At 43.3% G+C, this 15,708-nt stretch overlaps 1 protein-coding gene across 3 annotated transcripts in view; it reads left to right on the top strand.

The window, feature by feature from the left end:
• The window catches only part of usp3 (ubiquitin specific peptidase 3), a 34,595-nt gene that overhangs the window by 17,544 nt on the left and 1,343 nt on the right, over window positions 1–15,708 (top strand). For all 3 annotated transcript variants that reach the window (XM_046352119.1, XM_046352118.1, XM_046352120.1), the window contains 8 exons: window positions 1,477–1,559; window positions 2,282–2,395; window positions 5,900–6,013; window positions 6,874–7,092; window positions 7,873–7,979; window positions 8,064–8,144; window positions 12,050–12,282; window positions 15,050–15,117. In XM_046352119.1, coding sequence (XP_046208075.1) covers window positions 1,477–1,559; window positions 2,282–2,395; window positions 5,900–6,013; window positions 6,874–7,092; window positions 7,873–7,979; window positions 8,064–8,144; window positions 12,050–12,282; window positions 15,050–15,117 — 1,019 coding nt within the window. The remainder of the gene's footprint in view (window positions 1–1,476; window positions 1,560–2,281; window positions 2,396–5,899; window positions 6,014–6,873; window positions 7,093–7,872; window positions 7,980–8,063; window positions 8,145–12,049; window positions 12,283–15,049; window positions 15,118–15,708) is intronic.

Genomic DNA, 15,708 nt, shown 5'->3' with positions numbered 1-15,708 from the left:
ATAATTACGCAATTATCTTTGATACAAAGACGGCTATGTAGCTAGCTGAGAAGAATTTGCTAAGATAAGACAAATCAAACCGTTGTGATATAATGAAATATAATGAAAAAGTTATACTACCCGTTGGAGCGACGTGCAGATAGGCCCCAGACTGACTGTTCTCTAAACACAGTCTAGCTGATGTAGGCCCCAGACTGACTGTTCTCTAAACACAGTCTAGCTGATGTAGGCCCCAGACTGACTGTTCTCTAAACACAGTCTAGCTGATGTAGGCCCCAGACTGACTGTTCTCTAAACACAGTCTAGCTGATGTAGGCCCCAGACTGACTGTTCTCTAAACACACTCTAGCTGATGTAGGCCCCAGACTGACTGTTCTCTAAACACACTCTAGCTGATGTAGGCCCCAGACTGACTGTTCTCTAAACACTCTAGCTGATGTAGGCCCCAGACTGACTGTTCTCTAAACACTCTAGCTGATGTAGGCCCCAGACTGACTGTTCTCTAAACACTCTAGCTGATGTAGGCCCCAGACTGACTGTTCTCTAAACACTCTAGCTGATGTAGGCCCCAGACTGACTGTTCTCTAAACACTCTAGCTGATGTAGACCCCAGACTGACTGTTCTCTAAACACACTCTAGCTGATGTAGGCCCCAGACTGACTGTTCTCTAAACACTCTAGCTGATGTAGGCCCCAGACTGACTGTTCTCTAAACACTCTAGCTGATGTAGGCCCCAGACTGACTGTTCTCTAAACACTCTAGCTGATGTAGGCCCCAGACTGACTGTTCTCTAAACACTCTAGCTGATGTAGGCCCCAGACTGACTGTTCTCTAAACACTCTAGCTGATGTAGACCCCAGACTGACTGTTCTCTAAACACTCTATCTGATGTAGACCCCAGACTGACTGTTCTCTAAACACAGTCTAGCTGATGTAGACCCCAGACTGACTGTTCTCTAAACACAGTCTAGCTGATGTAGGCCCCAGACTGACTGTTCTCTAAACACAGTCTAGCTGATGTAGGCCCCAGACTGACTGTTCTCTAAACACAGTCTAGCTGATGTAGGCCCCAGACTGACTGTTCTCTAAACACACTCTAGCTGATGTAGGCCCCAGACTGACTGTTCTCTAAACACAGTCTAACTGATGTAGATTTTTTTTTAACCTTTATTTAACCAGGTAGGCTAGTTGAGAACAAGTTGTCATTTGCAACTGCGACCTGGCCAAGATAAAGCATAGCAGTGTGAACAGACAACAGAGTTACACATGGAGTAAACAATTAACAAGTCAATAACACAGTAGAAAAAAAAGGGGGAGTCTATATACAATGTGTGCAAAAGGCATAAGGAGGTAGGCGAATAATTATGATGGCTGCCCCAACTTCTTTAACCCTTCTAATAGAGGAATGGCAGTTTCCTTGTCTGTGCACTGTTGCTTCATAATGGCTCAGCTATGGTCTCTCTCCTTCCTCTCAGGGTGGGGCCTCCGCTCTCTCTGCCATGGGATTACGTAACCTAGGCAACACATGCTTTATGAACGCCATCCTGCAGTCTCTCAGGTAAGTCCTTCAGGTGAGTTGTGGTTAGGTTTAGGTAAGTGTCTCCGGTAAGTCCCTCAGGTGAGTTGTGGTTAGGCTTAGGTAAGTCTCTCAGGTGAGTGGTGGTTAGGCTTAGGTAAGTCTCTCGGGTGAGTGGTGGTTAGGCTTAGGTAAGTCTCTCGGGTGAGTGGTGGTTAGGCTTAGGTAAGTCTCTCGGGTGAGTGGTGGTTAGGCTTAGGTAAGTCTCTCGGGTGAGTGGTGGTTAGGCTTAGGTAAGTCTCTCGGGTGAGTGGTGGTTAGGCTTAGGTAAGTCTCTCGGGTGAGTGGTGGTTAGGCTTAGGTAAGTCTCTCGGGTGAGTGGTGGTTAGGCTTAGGTAAGTCTCTCGGGTGAGTGGTGGTTAGGCTTAGGTAAGTCTCTCGGGTGAGTGGTGGTTAGGCTTAGGTAAGTCTCTCGGGTGAGTGGTGGTTAGGCTTAGGTAAGTCTCTCGGGTGAGTGGTGGTTAGGCTTAGGTAAGTCTCTCGGGTGAGTCCCTCAAGTGAGCCAAGGCCCATTATGGTCCCTGTTTGGAACTCAGGTGAGCTGTGTGGCTTAAGGCTCTGGTTCTGGCCTCTATATGGCCTCTGTTGTGTGGCCAGCCTCTGGGCTGGGGGGGGAAGAGAGGCTGGGCTGGGGGGGGAAGAGAGGCTGGGCTGGGGGGGGAAGAGAGGCTGGGCTGGGTGTTAAGAAGCTTTTTCTATTCCAGCAACATCCAGCAGTTCAGCTGTTATTTCATGGAGCTGCCAGCGGTGGCGCTGCGGAGCGGGAAGACTGCAGGGCGACGGATGTACCACACCCGCAGCCAGGGGGACACCAGTGTGTAAGGTCTTACGTGTGTGTGTTTGTGTTTGCAGGGCCTGAAGCTACATTTTTGGTCCACCAGCCTCTGTGGCAGATCCACCAGCCTCTGTGGCAGATCCACCAGCCTCTGTGGCAGATCCACCAGCCTCTGGGGCAGATCCACCAGCCTCTGGGGCAGATCTACCAGCCACTGGGGCAGATCTACCAGCCACGCAGATTTTTACTAGCCAATATAAAACATTTACACCAAAAACCGTAACACTTGAGCATGTGAACAAAATCTAAGTAGCCAAGAAACATGAGGACAGTCTCACTTCAGTGGACTTTAGTTTTGAGTAAATTAGACTCAACTTTTATGCCTTCTATAAATGAATGTCTCACTCGGCACCCAGCCAGGCTGTGTTGCAGCGCGAGGTGGGATATAGTTTTTGTGCCATTCATTTACCAGCTATTTAACAAAATGGCAGAAATACTTTATAACTGCTACTGCAGCATTTATTTAGCTATACATGTGATCATACTTGACTATTTTATTCACAAATACGAGTGAAATGCTCCCACTGTTGTCCCCTGACCGTCTGCCATCGTGGCTGGTGAAATGCTCCCTCTGTTGTCCCCTGACCGTCTGCCATTGTGGCTGGTGAAATGCTCCCACTGTTGTCCCCTGACCGTCTGCCATCGTGGCTGGTGAAATGCTCCCACTGTTGTCCCCTGACCGTCTGCCATCGTGGCTGGTGAAATGCTCCCACTGTTGTCCCCTGACCGTCTAAAAATACACCATAGGGCGATATGGACCAAATAGCATCACAGTATAATAATACACCATAGGGCTGGGCGATATGGACCAAATATCATGTCACAGTATAATAACACACCATAGGGCGATATGGACCAAATATCATCACAGTATAATAATACACCATAGGGCGATATGGACCAAATATCATATTACAGTATAATAATACACCATAGGGCGATATGGACCAAATATCATCACAGTATAATAACACACCGTAGGGTGATATGGACCAAATATCATCACAGTATAATAATACACCATAGGGCTGGGCGATATGGACCAAATATCATATTACAGTATAATAATACACCATAGGGCTGGGCGATATGGACCAAATATCATATCACAGTATAATAATACACCATAGGGTGATATGGACCAAATATCATGTCACAGTATAATAACACACCATAGGGTGATATGGACCAAATATCATATTACAGTATAATAATACACCATAGGGCGATATGGACCAAATATCATATTACAGTATAATAACACACCATAGGGCGATATGGACCAAATATCATATCACAGTATAATAATACACCATAGGGCTGGGTGATATGGACCAAATATCATATCACAGTATAATAATACATCATAGGGCGATATGGACCAAATATCATATCACAGTATAATAATACACCATAGGGCGATATGGACCAGTATAGTATATGTATATGCCATTTAGCAGACGCTTTTATCCAAAGCGACTTACAGTCATGTGTGCATACATTCTACGTATGGGTGGTCCCGGGGATCGAACCCACTACCCTGGCCCACTACCCTGGCGTTACAAGCGCCATGCTCTACCAACTGAGCTACAGAAGGACAGTATAATAATACACCATAGGGCGATATGGACCAAATATCATATCACAGTATAATAACACACCATAGGGCTGGGCGATATGGACCAAATATCATATCACAGTATAATAATACACCATAGGGCGATATGGACCAAATATCATATCACAGTATAATAACACACCATAGGGCGATATGGACCAAATATCATATCACAGTATAATAATACACCATAGGGCGATATGGACCAAATATCATATCACAGTATAATAATACACCATAGGGCGATATGGACCAAATATCATATCACAGTATAATAATACACCATAGGGCGATATGGACCAAATATCATATTACAGTATAATAATACACCATAGGGCGATATGGACCAAATATCATATTACAGTATAATAATACACCATAGGGCGATATGGACCAAATATCATGTCACAGTATAATAACACACCATAGGGCGATATGGACCAAATATCATATCACAGTATAATAATACACCATAGGGCGATATGGACCAAATATCATATCACAGTATAATAATACACCATAGGGCTGGGCGATATGGACCAAATATCATATCACAGTATAATAATACACCATAGGGCGATATGGACCAAATATCATATCACAGTATAAAAATACACCATAGGGCTGGGCGATATGGACCAAATATCATATCACAGTATAAAAATACACATTTAACGTTATTTTATGTTTTTGAATAATATAAGTTAATGTGCTTTATGAATAATATAAGTTAATGTGCTTTATGAATAATATAAGATAATGTGCTTTATGAGTAGCGCATGGTACTAGGGTGGCAACACATACAGTACCAGTCAAACGTTTGGACAAACCTACTCATTCCAGGGCTTTTATTTAAGACAGCAAAACTATGAAACAACACGTATGGAATCATGTAGTAAGCGAAGAAATGTTAAATAAATCTAAAATATATTTTAGATTCTTCAAAGTAGCAACCCTGTGCCTTGATGACAGCTTTGCACACTTGGCATTCTCTCAACCAGCTTCACCTGGAATGCTGCTTTTCCAAGAATCTTGAAGGAGTTCCTACATATCTAGTGTCCATTTCTCGTGTTTCTTGGGCTTGGTCTTTAGCCTTATTTGCTTATCTTCTGTATACCACTCCTACCGTGTCACAACACAACTGATTGGCTCAAACGCATTAAGAAGGAAATAAATTCTACAAATGAACTTTTAACAAGGCACACCTGTTAATTGAAATGCATTCCAGGTGACTACCTCATGAAGCTGGTTGAGAGAATGCCAAGTGTGCAAAGCTAGTTTTGGTGGCTTCATTATTCTACAATGTAGAAAATAGTGGGGGGGATTTATGTGTAGGTGTCCAGACTTTTGACTGGTACTGTACATTGTAAGTGATTTCAATGGGTCTTTCTCCTTTCTCATTGTTTATACTGTTGAATTTCAACCCAAAATTCTATTCATCCGTTTCTACATGTCCTGCACTCATTTGAGAATTTCTGCACTGCATGTAGAGCTGCATGAAATGGGCAAACAATTTATAGGCCTGTTTTTAACCAAATGTTGGAATTGCGATTTGACTTGTGATTTGACATGACAAATAATTTAAATGCCAGAGAGGATTTATTGTGACAGGGTTGGAACCAAAGTGTTGATAATTGTTTCTTAGGGGACCCTATAATCTTTGGCTACATGTTTTATCTTAGCTTTTTAATGTAGCTAACATATTCTTGCTTTGTGCATTCATCATGATTTAGAACATACTGTTGCACAAAAATATATGCTGATTGGTTTAGAGTTGGTGAGCAGCACAGAGGATGTTTAACTGAAGGACTTGTGCTCTTGGAGGTTCCTGGTGTTGACAGTAGTCCTATGTTTGTCTCTGTTTCCCAGGTCCTTGGTGGAGGAGTTGAGGAAGACCCTGTGTTATCTGTGGCAGGGTGGCCCAACAGCCTTCAGCCCTGACTCTTTGTTCTACGTTGTCTGGAAAATCATGCCCAGCTTCAGGTACTATGACACACCTCTTCATTTCAGCAATGTCTGCTCAATGGGCTTTTCCCCTCCGATTTAATGTTGGGATCATAACGTAAGACGACTGATCTAGGATCAGTTTTGGCCTTTTCAGAACATCTGTTAAGATTAAATAGACAGGTGGAGTCCTGGTCTAAATCAACACGCCTTCTCTCTCTGACGTCTTATCACCTATTGAAACATGAGCTTCCTATTTGTAACATTACTGTCCTTATATCCTCAGACTTTGTCTCGCTCGTCAGAACTTTAATTGGCTGGTAGGGAAGAGTGGGGGGGGGGGCACCTTCAGTCCATTTATTATAGATCTGTTAGTGTCATTTTATATTGGATCTCCATCTGCCCTCCGCATGTCTAAAGCAACCTTAACGTTTGGGTCGCAGACGTGTTCAAAACCTATCACTGTTGAGCGGTAAGGTTGATGTCCTTGACCCTGTGTTGTTCCCAGGGGGTAATGTTGATGTCCTTGACCCTGTGTGTCCAGGGGGTAATGTTGATGTCCTTGACCCTGTGTGTCCAGGGGGTAATGTTGATGTCCTTGACCCTGTGTGTCCAGGGGGTAATGTTGATGTCCTTGACCCTGTGTGTCCAGGGGGTAATGTTGATGTCCTTGACCCTGTGTGTCCAGGGGGTAATGTTGATGCCCTTGACCCTTGACCCTGTGTTGTTCCCAGGGGGGTAATGTTGATGTCCTTGACCCTGTGTTGAGTGGTAACGTTGATGTCCTTGACCCTTGACCCTGTGTTGTTCCCAGGGGGTAATGTTGATGCCCTTGACCCTGTGTTGTGCCCAGGGGGTAATGTTGATGTCCTTGACCCTTGACCCTGTGTTGTTCCCAGGGGGTACCAGCAGCAGGATGCTCATGAGTTCATGCGTTACCTGCTGGACCATCTCCATAGAGAACTACAGGGCGGTCTGAACGGAGCCAAGCACCCCGCTCTCCCCGTTCCACCGGATTCTGTTAAAGTGTCAGGAGACAACCCTACTCTGTCACAAGACGGGCTCCCGGTGCCCCAGGACGAGGGGAAACTGCCCGCCGCGGGGGGGAAATGCTGCATGTAAGAACTTCCTTTCTTGTCTGATTGGATAGTAGTGTCTGTCTGGTGTTTCCATGTACAGGAGCCATTGGCCGGCTATGGCATCTGGATTTCAGATAGAGAAGCTGAGCCCTGATGCATGTTTACCACAGCAGATGGCCTAGGACAGACAAGACCATACTGTGTCATGTACACTCCTCTACCTATTTATTTATATAGACAAGACCATACTGAGTCATGTACACTCCCCTACCTATTTATTTAAACAGTAAAACAAATTCATTGGACTGTATACTCAATCAAATCAAATCAAATCTATTTATAAAGCCCTTCTTAAATCAGCTGATGTCACAAAGTGCTATACAGAAACCCAGCCTAAAACCCTAAACAGCAATCAATGCAGCTGTAGAAGCACGGTGGCTTGGGGGACCAAATAAAATCACCTGTGGGCTAAAGTTGGCCCGCGGACCACCAGTTTTGGAACCCTGATGTAGTCATTGCGTGCCGTAATATGGGACCAAAATAAAAAACTGAATTTGAATTTGTCCAAATACTTGAGGGGGAATGGATGCATAAATTACTTTGATTTCAAACGCTAAAACAGAGATGAAAATGGCCTCAAATAAAAGGTGTCTGAGTGAGAATGCTGTCCAGCTGAATGCTGCGGTCATATGTGAGAGAGGGGATAGAGCCTCTGTTTTCTACATCAATACCGTTGAAAGGAACGTGTTTCCACCACCACGTTGGAGACGCTTGCTGAAGTGGCTACTCTGAAGTCTGCTCTGTTGCTTGTCTTTTCAGAAACGGCAGTTCTACTGTGGTCACGTCTATATTTGGCGGCGTTCTGCAGAATGAAGTCAACTGCCTGATCTGTGGGACTGAGTCTAGAAAGTTTGACCCTTTCCTTGGTAAGTCCCGTCCACTGTCAGTCCACCCATGGCAAGGGTCAATCAGGAACTTAACAGAACTTCCAAATGTCCCCTGGCCTCCAGATCTGTCCCTGGATATTCCCAGTCAGTTCAGACACAAGAGAGCCAAGGACCAAGAGCCTGGTCCTACCTGCACGTTACGAGGTGAGTTCTACTGTACCGTTGATGCTCTAATGTACTCAACTGTAGCTCTATTCTGCTGTTGGTTGTCAGACTGCCTGCACCTGTTCTGTTGTAGATCCATTTGACTGAGGAGTAGCCTGGGCGTATCACTCTTTGTACTACCCATACCAGATGAGTTATGTTCTATTGAACAGTGGTGGACATAAACAACTGTATAGGTGTAGTTGAATATGCTCGGTCTCTGTCATAATGCGTGTTCTCTGTCATAATGTGTGTTCTCTGTCTCTGTCATAATGCGTGTTCTCTGTCTCTTAGGTCATAATGTGTGTTCTCTGTCTCTTAGGTCATAATGTGTGTTCTCTGTCTCTTAGGTCATAATGTGTGTTCTGTCTCTTAGGTCATAATGTGTGTTCTGTCTCTCAGGTCATAATGTGTGTTCTGTCTCTTAGGTCATAATGAGTGTTCTGTGTCATAATGCGTGTTCTGTCTCTTAGGTCATAATGCGTGTTCTGTCTCTTAGGTCATAATGCGTGTTCTGTCTCTTAGGTCATAATGCGTGTTCTCTGTCTCTTAGGTCATAATGCGTGTTCTCTGTCTCTTAGGTCATAATGCGTGTTCTCTGTCTCTTAGGTCATAATGCGTGTTCTGTCTCTTAGGTCATAATGCGTGTTCTGTCTCTTAGGTCATAATGCGTGTTCTGTCTCTCAGGTCATAATGCGTGTTCTGTCTCTTAGGTCATAATGCGTGTTCTGTCTCTCAGGTCATAATGCGTGTTCTGTCTCTCTCTTAGGTCATAATGCGTGTTCTCTGTCTCTCAGGTCATAATGCGTGTTCTGTCTCTTAGGTCATAATGCGTGTTCTGTCTCTTAGGTCATAATGCGTGTTTTGTCGGTCATCAGACTGCCTATATATGTAGCTTCGGACTTTGAGGAACTAGACCAGACAGAGAGAGATATATAACAAACTCATTTTGTCACAATTCCTGACATTTAATCCTAGTAAAAAATCCCTGTTTTAGGTCAGTTAGGATCACCACTTTATTTTAAGAATGTGAAATGTCAATAATAGTAGAGTGATTTATTTCAGCTTTTATTTCTTTCATCACATTCCCAGTGGGTCAGAAGTTTACATACACTCAATTAGTATTTGGTAGCATTGCCTTTCAATTGTTTAACTTGGGTCAAACATTTCGGGTAGCCTTCCACAAGCTTGAATTTTAGCCCATTCCTCCTGACAGAGCTGGTGGAACTGAGTCAGATTTGTAGGCCTCCTGCCGACAAATTTTGTATAAGATTGAGGTCAGGGCTTTGTGATGGCCACTCCAATACCTTGACTTTGTTGTTCTTAAGCCATTTTGCAACAACTTTGGAAGTATGCTTGGGGTCATTGTCCATTTGGAAGACTCATTTGCAACCAAGCTGTAACTTCCTGACTGTTGCTTCAATATATCTACATCATTTTCCTCCCTCATGATGTCATCTATCTTGGTGAAGTGCACCAGTCCCTCCTGCAGCTAAGCACCCCCACAACATGATGCTGCCACCCCCGTGCTTCACGGTTGGGATGGTGTTCTTCGGCTTGCAAGCCTCCCCCTTTTTCCTCCAAACAGAACGATGATCATTATGGCCAAACAGTTGTATTTTTGTTTCATCAGACCAGAGGACATTTCTCCAAAAGTACGTTATTTGTGCAGTTGCAAACCCTAGTCTGGATTTTTTTATGGTGGTTTTGGAGCAGTGGCTTCATCCTTGCTGAGTGGCCTTTCAGGTTATGTCGATATAGCACTCGTTTTACTGTGGATATAGATACTTTTGTACCTATTTCCTCCAGCATCTTCACAAGGTCCTTTGCTGTTGTTCAGGGATTGATGTGCACTTTTCACACAGTACGTTCATCTCTAGGAGACAGGTACATCTCAATTGACTCAAATTATGTCATTATGTCACTTAGCCTATCAGAAGATTCTAAAGCATGACATAATTTTCTGGAATTTTCCAAGCTGTTTAAAGGCACAGTCAACTTAGTGTATGTAAACTTCTGACCCACTGGAATTGTGATACAGTGAATTATAAGTGAAATAATCTGTCTAAACAATTGTTGGAAAAATTACTTGTGTCATGCACAAAGTAGATGTCCTAACCGACTTGCAGAAACTATAGTTTGTTAACAAGAAAATTGTGGAGTGGTTGAAAAATGAGTTTTAATGACTCCAACTGAAGTGTATGTAAACTTCTGACTTCCAACTATATATATATTCACTACATATAGCTCCTAGTATGGTGTTTGTATGTAGCGGCTAAATCTCTTTCAGAAATGTATTCATATCCCTCAGTCTTTCTGGGTAAGTCTCTAAGAGTGATTACAGCTGTGAGTCTTTCTGGGTAAGTCTACAGTGATTATAGCTGTGAAACAATTGTTTCTGTAAGTCTCTACAAAGTGATTACAGCTGTGAGTCTTTCTGGGAAACTATAGTTTGTTAACAAGAAAATTGTGATTACAGTTGAAAAATGAGTTTTTCTGAAGTGTAAAACTCTTCCAACTATATATATATTGATTACAGCTCCTAGTAGTGTTTGTGGGTAAGTCTCTTTCAGAGTGATTACACTCCCTCAGTCTTTCTGGGTAAGTCTCTAAGAGTGATTACAGCTGTGAGTCTTTCTGGGTAAGTCTCTAAGAGTGATTACAGCTGTGAGTCTTTCTGGGTAAGTCTCTAAGAGTGATTACAGCTGTGAGTCTTTCTGGGTAAGTCTCTAAGAGCTTTGCACACCTGGATTGTACAATATTTGCCCATTATTCTTTAAAGAATTCAAGCTCTGTCAAGTTGGTTGTTGATCATTGCGAGACAGACATTTTCAAGTATTGATGGTTTTAATTCAGTAATGCAACTAGGCCACTTTGGAACATTCAATGTTTTCTTGGGAAGCAACTCCAGTGTAGATTTGGCCTTGTTGTTGTTGTCCTGCTGAAAGGTGAATGTGTCTATTGGAAAGCAGGCTGAACCAGGTTTTACTTTAGGATTTTACCTTTGCTTATAGCTGTATTCCCTTTATTCCCTTTATTTTTATCCTAAGAAACACCCCTAGTCCTTAATAATGACAAGCATACCCATAACATGATGCAGCCACCACCATGCTTAAAAATATGAAGAGGTCCTCAAGTGATGTTGTTGGCTTTGTCCCAAACATAACACTTTGTATTCAATACATAAAGTTAGTTTCTTGGCCCCAGTTTTACTTTAGTGCCTTAATGCAAACAGGATGCATGTTTTGTTACTGAGACTTGACCCTTTAGTGCCTTAATGCAAACAGGATGCATGTTTTGTTACTGAGACCTGATCCTTTAGTGCCTTAATGCAAACAGGATGCATGTTTTGTTACTGAGACCTGACCCTTTAGTGCCTTAATGCAAACAGGATGCATGTTTTGTACTATTTTCTAAGAACAGGCTTCCTTTTCACTCTGTAATTTAGGTTAGTATTGTGGAGTAACTACAATGTAGTTGATCCATACTGTTTTTCTATCACAGCCATTAAACTCTGTTACTGTTTTAAAGTCACCATTGGCTTTATGGTGAAATCTCTGACTAGGTTCCTTCCTCTCCGGGGAGATATTTTCAAAGTGCTGTTTTTTTTAACCAATAGGTGTCTGTCGTTCAATCTGTGTTTGAAATTCACTGCTCGACTAAGGGACCTTACCATTATCTGTATGTGTGGGGTACAGAGATGAGGTAGTCATTCATGTTAAACACTCTGTGGGCAACACTACTAGCCCACAGTGAGTCCATGCAACTTATTATATTTTACTTATTGAACTTATGGCTTTCCATAACAAAGGGGTTGAATACTTATTGACTCAAGCCATTTCAGGTTTAAATCCTTTCTGGTTTAGTGTAATCCATGACATCTCTCTGTCCCTGCTCTTCTTCAGACTGCCTGTGTAGCTTCACTGACCTGGAGGAACTAGACCAGGCAGAGCTCTATATGTGCCACAGGTGTAAGAAGAGACAGAAATCGACCAAGAAGTTCTGGGTCCAGAAGCTGCCCAAGGTGTTGTGTCTGCACCTGAAGAGGTTCCACTGGACATCCTACCTGAGGAACAAAGTAACCACCTACGTCGAGTTCCCTCTACGAGGCCTGGACATGAGGGGGTATCTACTACAGGTGAGCACTAAGCCTTAAACCTCAGGGGAGGGGGGGGGGTTAATAAGTCAACATATGGAGATTTTAAAATGGTCAAAGGACCATTTTTATTTAGAGTTTTAGAACCCCTTAAGGTATCTGTACAATAATCAACAATAATTAATCCTGCGGATTTGAAGTGTCTATCTACGAGATGGATAGAAAGCTCAGTGTTATTTTTAGTTTTGAAGTGTCTTTCTAGGAGGGATGTAGAAAGCTCAGGAAGTGTTTATTTTTTTATTTCTTGGAGAAGAAAAAAAAGGTTTTGAGAATGACACTAATATTAATTCCCACAAAGTTTGCTGCTTCAGTGTCTAGATATTTTTGTCAGATGTTACTATGGAATACTGAAGTATAATTACAAGCATTTCATATGTGTCAAAGGCTTTTATTGACAATTACATGAAGTTGATGCAAAGTGTCAATATTTTCAGTGTTGACCCTTTTTCAAGACCTCTGCAATTCGCCCTGTCATGCTGTCAATTAACTTCTGGGCCACATCCTGACTGATGGCAGCCCATTCCTGCATAATCAATGCTTGGAGTTTGTCAGAATTTGTGGGTTGTTGTTTGTCCACCCGCCTCTTGAGGATTGACCACAAGTTCTCAATGGGATTAAGGTCTGGGGAGTTTCCTGGCCATGGACCCAAAATATTGATGTTTTGTTCCCCGAGCCACTTAGTTATCACTTTTGCCTTTTGGCAAGGTGCTCCATCATGCTGGAAAAGGCATTGTTCATCACCAAACTGTTCCTGGATGGTTGGGAGAAGTTGCTCTCAGAGGATGTGTTGGTACCATTCTTTATTCATGGCTGTGTTCTTAGGCAAAATTGTGAATGAGCCCACTCCTTTGGCTGAGCAGCAACCCCACACATGAATGGTCTCAGGATGCTTTACTGTTGGCATGACATAGGACTGATGGTAGCGCTCACCTTGTCTTCTCCGGACAAGCTTTTTTCTGGATGCCCCAAACAATCAGAAAGGGGATTCATCAGAGAAAATGACTTTACCCCAGTCCTCAGCAGTCCAATCCCTGTACCTTTTGCAGAATATCACTGTCCCTGATGTTTTTCCTGGAGAGAATTGGCTTCTTTGCTGACCTTCTTGACACCAGGCCATCCTCCAAAAGATGCACTCACACCTGCCTGCTGCCATTCCTGTGCAAGCTCTGTACTGGTGGGGCAGGTAACCATGGTTGACAGAGGTGGTCCTTCTGTAGCTCAGTTGGTAGAGCAATGATTCCAACCCATACGCACACATGACTGTAAGTCGCTCTTTGGCATATATTATTATTATTATTATAAGAACAATGATTCCAAGCACCTCCCTCTTTTCGAAGCTTCCAGTCTGTTATTCGAACTCAATCAGCATGACCGAGTGATCTCCAGCCTTGTCCTTGTCTTCGTCAACACTCACACCTGTGCTAACGAGAGAATCACTGACATGAGGTCAGCTGGTCCTTTTGTGGCATGGGCTGAAATGCAGTGGAAATGTTTTTGGGGGGATTCAGTTCATTTGCATGGCAAAGAGGGACTTTGCAATTAATTGCATTTCATCTGATCACTTCATAACATTCTGGAGTATATGCTGATTGCCATCATACAAACTGAGGCAGCAGACTTTGTGAAAATGTTTACTTGTGTCATTCTTTTCGACTGTACATTTCACCACTTTTTTTTTGGCACAAACTACCTTCATATTTCCATTAATTTAAAAAAAAAACGGTACCTTTTTCCCTCAGACGAGACCCGTGACACTTGTTCTAGAAAAGAACGGTGTACACGGTGTTCAAGAGTCATCTTTCCGCAAGGGGGTCATATTGGGGTCATATTGGGGTCATATTGGGGTCATATGGGGGTCATATTGGGGGTCATATTGGGGGTCATATTGGGGGGTCATATTGGGGGGTCATATTGGGGGGTCATAGTAGGGTCATATTAGTCGGACGCTACAGACCAGAAGTCATCAGCGTTATGGACTTCAGACGAGTCCCTGTGGGGGTCTTTTAGCAAAACAGAGAACGCCTTCATGTTCGTGTGGTCCTTCTGTAGCTCAGTTGGTAGAGCATGGCGCTTGTAACGCCAGGGTAGTGGGTTCGATCCCCGGGACCACCCATACGTAGAATGTATGCACACATGACTGTAAGTCGCTTTGGATAAAAGCGTCTGCTAAATGGCATATATTATTATTATTATAGAGTCATCTTTCCATGGTCAAATCAGTTCTTTAAGCAGCACAGAGACTGGCCTGTTTCCCTCTTCTTGGGACGCAGCAGGATGCAGGTTTGCTGCTGGCAAAGCCTTAAACCCTAAACCCCTGACCCTATGTAGAGTTGAACTCCTCTTTGTGGACTGGTACTTACTAGAGGTGAGACCTGACCCTATGTAGAGTTCAACTCGTCTTTGTGGACTGGTATTTACTGAGACCTGACCCTATGTAGAGTTGAACTCCTCTTTGTGGACTGGTATTTACTGAGACCTGACCCTATGTAGAGTTGAACTCCTCTTTGTGGACTGGTACTTACTGAGACCTGACCCTATGTAGAGTTGAACTCCTCTTTGTGGACTGGTACTTACTGAGACCTGACCCTACATATCATCTCTGAGGAGTGGACATGAGGTGATAGTCCAAACACTGGGAATCTCCATTGGATGTGATTTAATGTCTGTGAAATGAGCCTCAAATCCTTATGTCAAAGGCTGAAGGCTTCAGGTGTCTGGAGAAATGTTCTGTTTTGTTGTGTTTGAGCAGCCGGAGGAGGCGTTGCCTGACCGGTGGCTGTATGACCTGGTTGCTGTGGTGGTGCATCATGGGTCAGGGTGAGTACTGATGCTCTCTCAACTGGGTTATGATGGCTGTTTACACAGGCAGCCTAATTGGTATTTTGACCAATCACATCAGATCTTTTTCAGCTCTGATCTGATTGGTCAAAAGACCAAATAGGGGGAAAAAATTATCAGAATTTTTCCTGCCTGTGTAAACGCAGCCGATGTTTTTCAAGTACACCACTCCGTAGTTCCCTCAGTTGGTCGTGTTCCTGCCTGATGAGCCAACTGAACGTGTCCCCATTAATAGCTGATCATTGCATAAAGGCAGCCAGCAGGGTCATGTTCATTGGGGTAAAACGTTTCGAGAACAGAAAATAAGCATTCGCTTTGCTTAAGTTACTGGGTAGGGTTGGGAATTGCCAGGGACCCCACGATACTACTGATATCACAATAGTAAGATGCCGATACGTATTGTGGTTCGATGTCCCAAACGATTTGCTTACCATAGATCTACTGCAGAGGGACGAGAGCACTGAGAGTTTCGGTTAGTTATGGAAGTGCTGTAAACAAATTTGCTCCCTATTTTTTTTTTTAAAGATGGAGAACAAGCTTTAAAGAAAAAATACTGGCGTTTTGGTGCAG

Source organism: Oncorhynchus gorbuscha, linkage group LG06 (assembly GCF_021184085.1).
Source record: "Oncorhynchus gorbuscha isolate QuinsamMale2020 ecotype Even-year linkage group LG06, OgorEven_v1.0, whole genome shotgun sequence".
Lineage (NCBI taxonomy): Eukaryota > Metazoa > Chordata > Actinopteri > Salmoniformes > Salmonidae > Oncorhynchus > Oncorhynchus gorbuscha.
Note: the sequence above shows the minus strand (reverse complement) of the source record. Positions and strands in the feature narration are given on the sequence as shown.